The following is a 245-nucleotide window of genomic DNA, read 5'->3' as shown; positions in this document are numbered from 1 at the left end:
GCTGTGCTGCCGAAAGCCGCTTGTTTCATGCTTTACAGGAGGAGGTGGAACGGGAGATCATCAAGCAAGAGGAGAATGTGGACCCCGACTACTGGGAGAAGCTGCTGCGGCACCACTACGAGCAGCAGCAGGAAGATCTGGCCAGGAACCTGGGGAAAGGGAAGAGAATCCGCAAGCAGGTCAACTACAACGACACCTCGCAGGAGGACCAAGGTACGGCTGTGGTGCTCAGCTGGGGGCGGGGA

General features: G+C 58.8%; 1 protein-coding gene across 1 annotated transcript in view; it reads left to right on the top strand.

Moving 5' to 3' along the window:
* CHD5 (chromodomain helicase DNA binding protein 5) overlaps positions 1-245 on the top strand; it is a gene marked incomplete at both ends in the record, with an annotated part of 26,294 nt that overhangs the window by 20,505 nt on the left and 5,544 nt on the right. The window contains one exon of the mRNA XM_010145300.1: positions 39-213. Within this exon, the coding sequence (XP_010143602.1) occupies positions 39-213 (175 nt within the window). The remainder of the gene's footprint in view (positions 1-38; positions 214-245) is intronic.

The sequence above is a fragment of the Buceros rhinoceros genome, unplaced genomic scaffold (assembly GCF_000710305.1).
Source record: "Buceros rhinoceros silvestris isolate BGI_N320 unplaced genomic scaffold, ASM71030v1 scaffold24080, whole genome shotgun sequence".
Taxonomy (NCBI): Eukaryota; Metazoa; Chordata; class Aves; order Bucerotiformes; family Bucerotidae; genus Buceros; species Buceros rhinoceros.
This window is presented reverse-complemented; position numbering and strand designations above follow the sequence as displayed.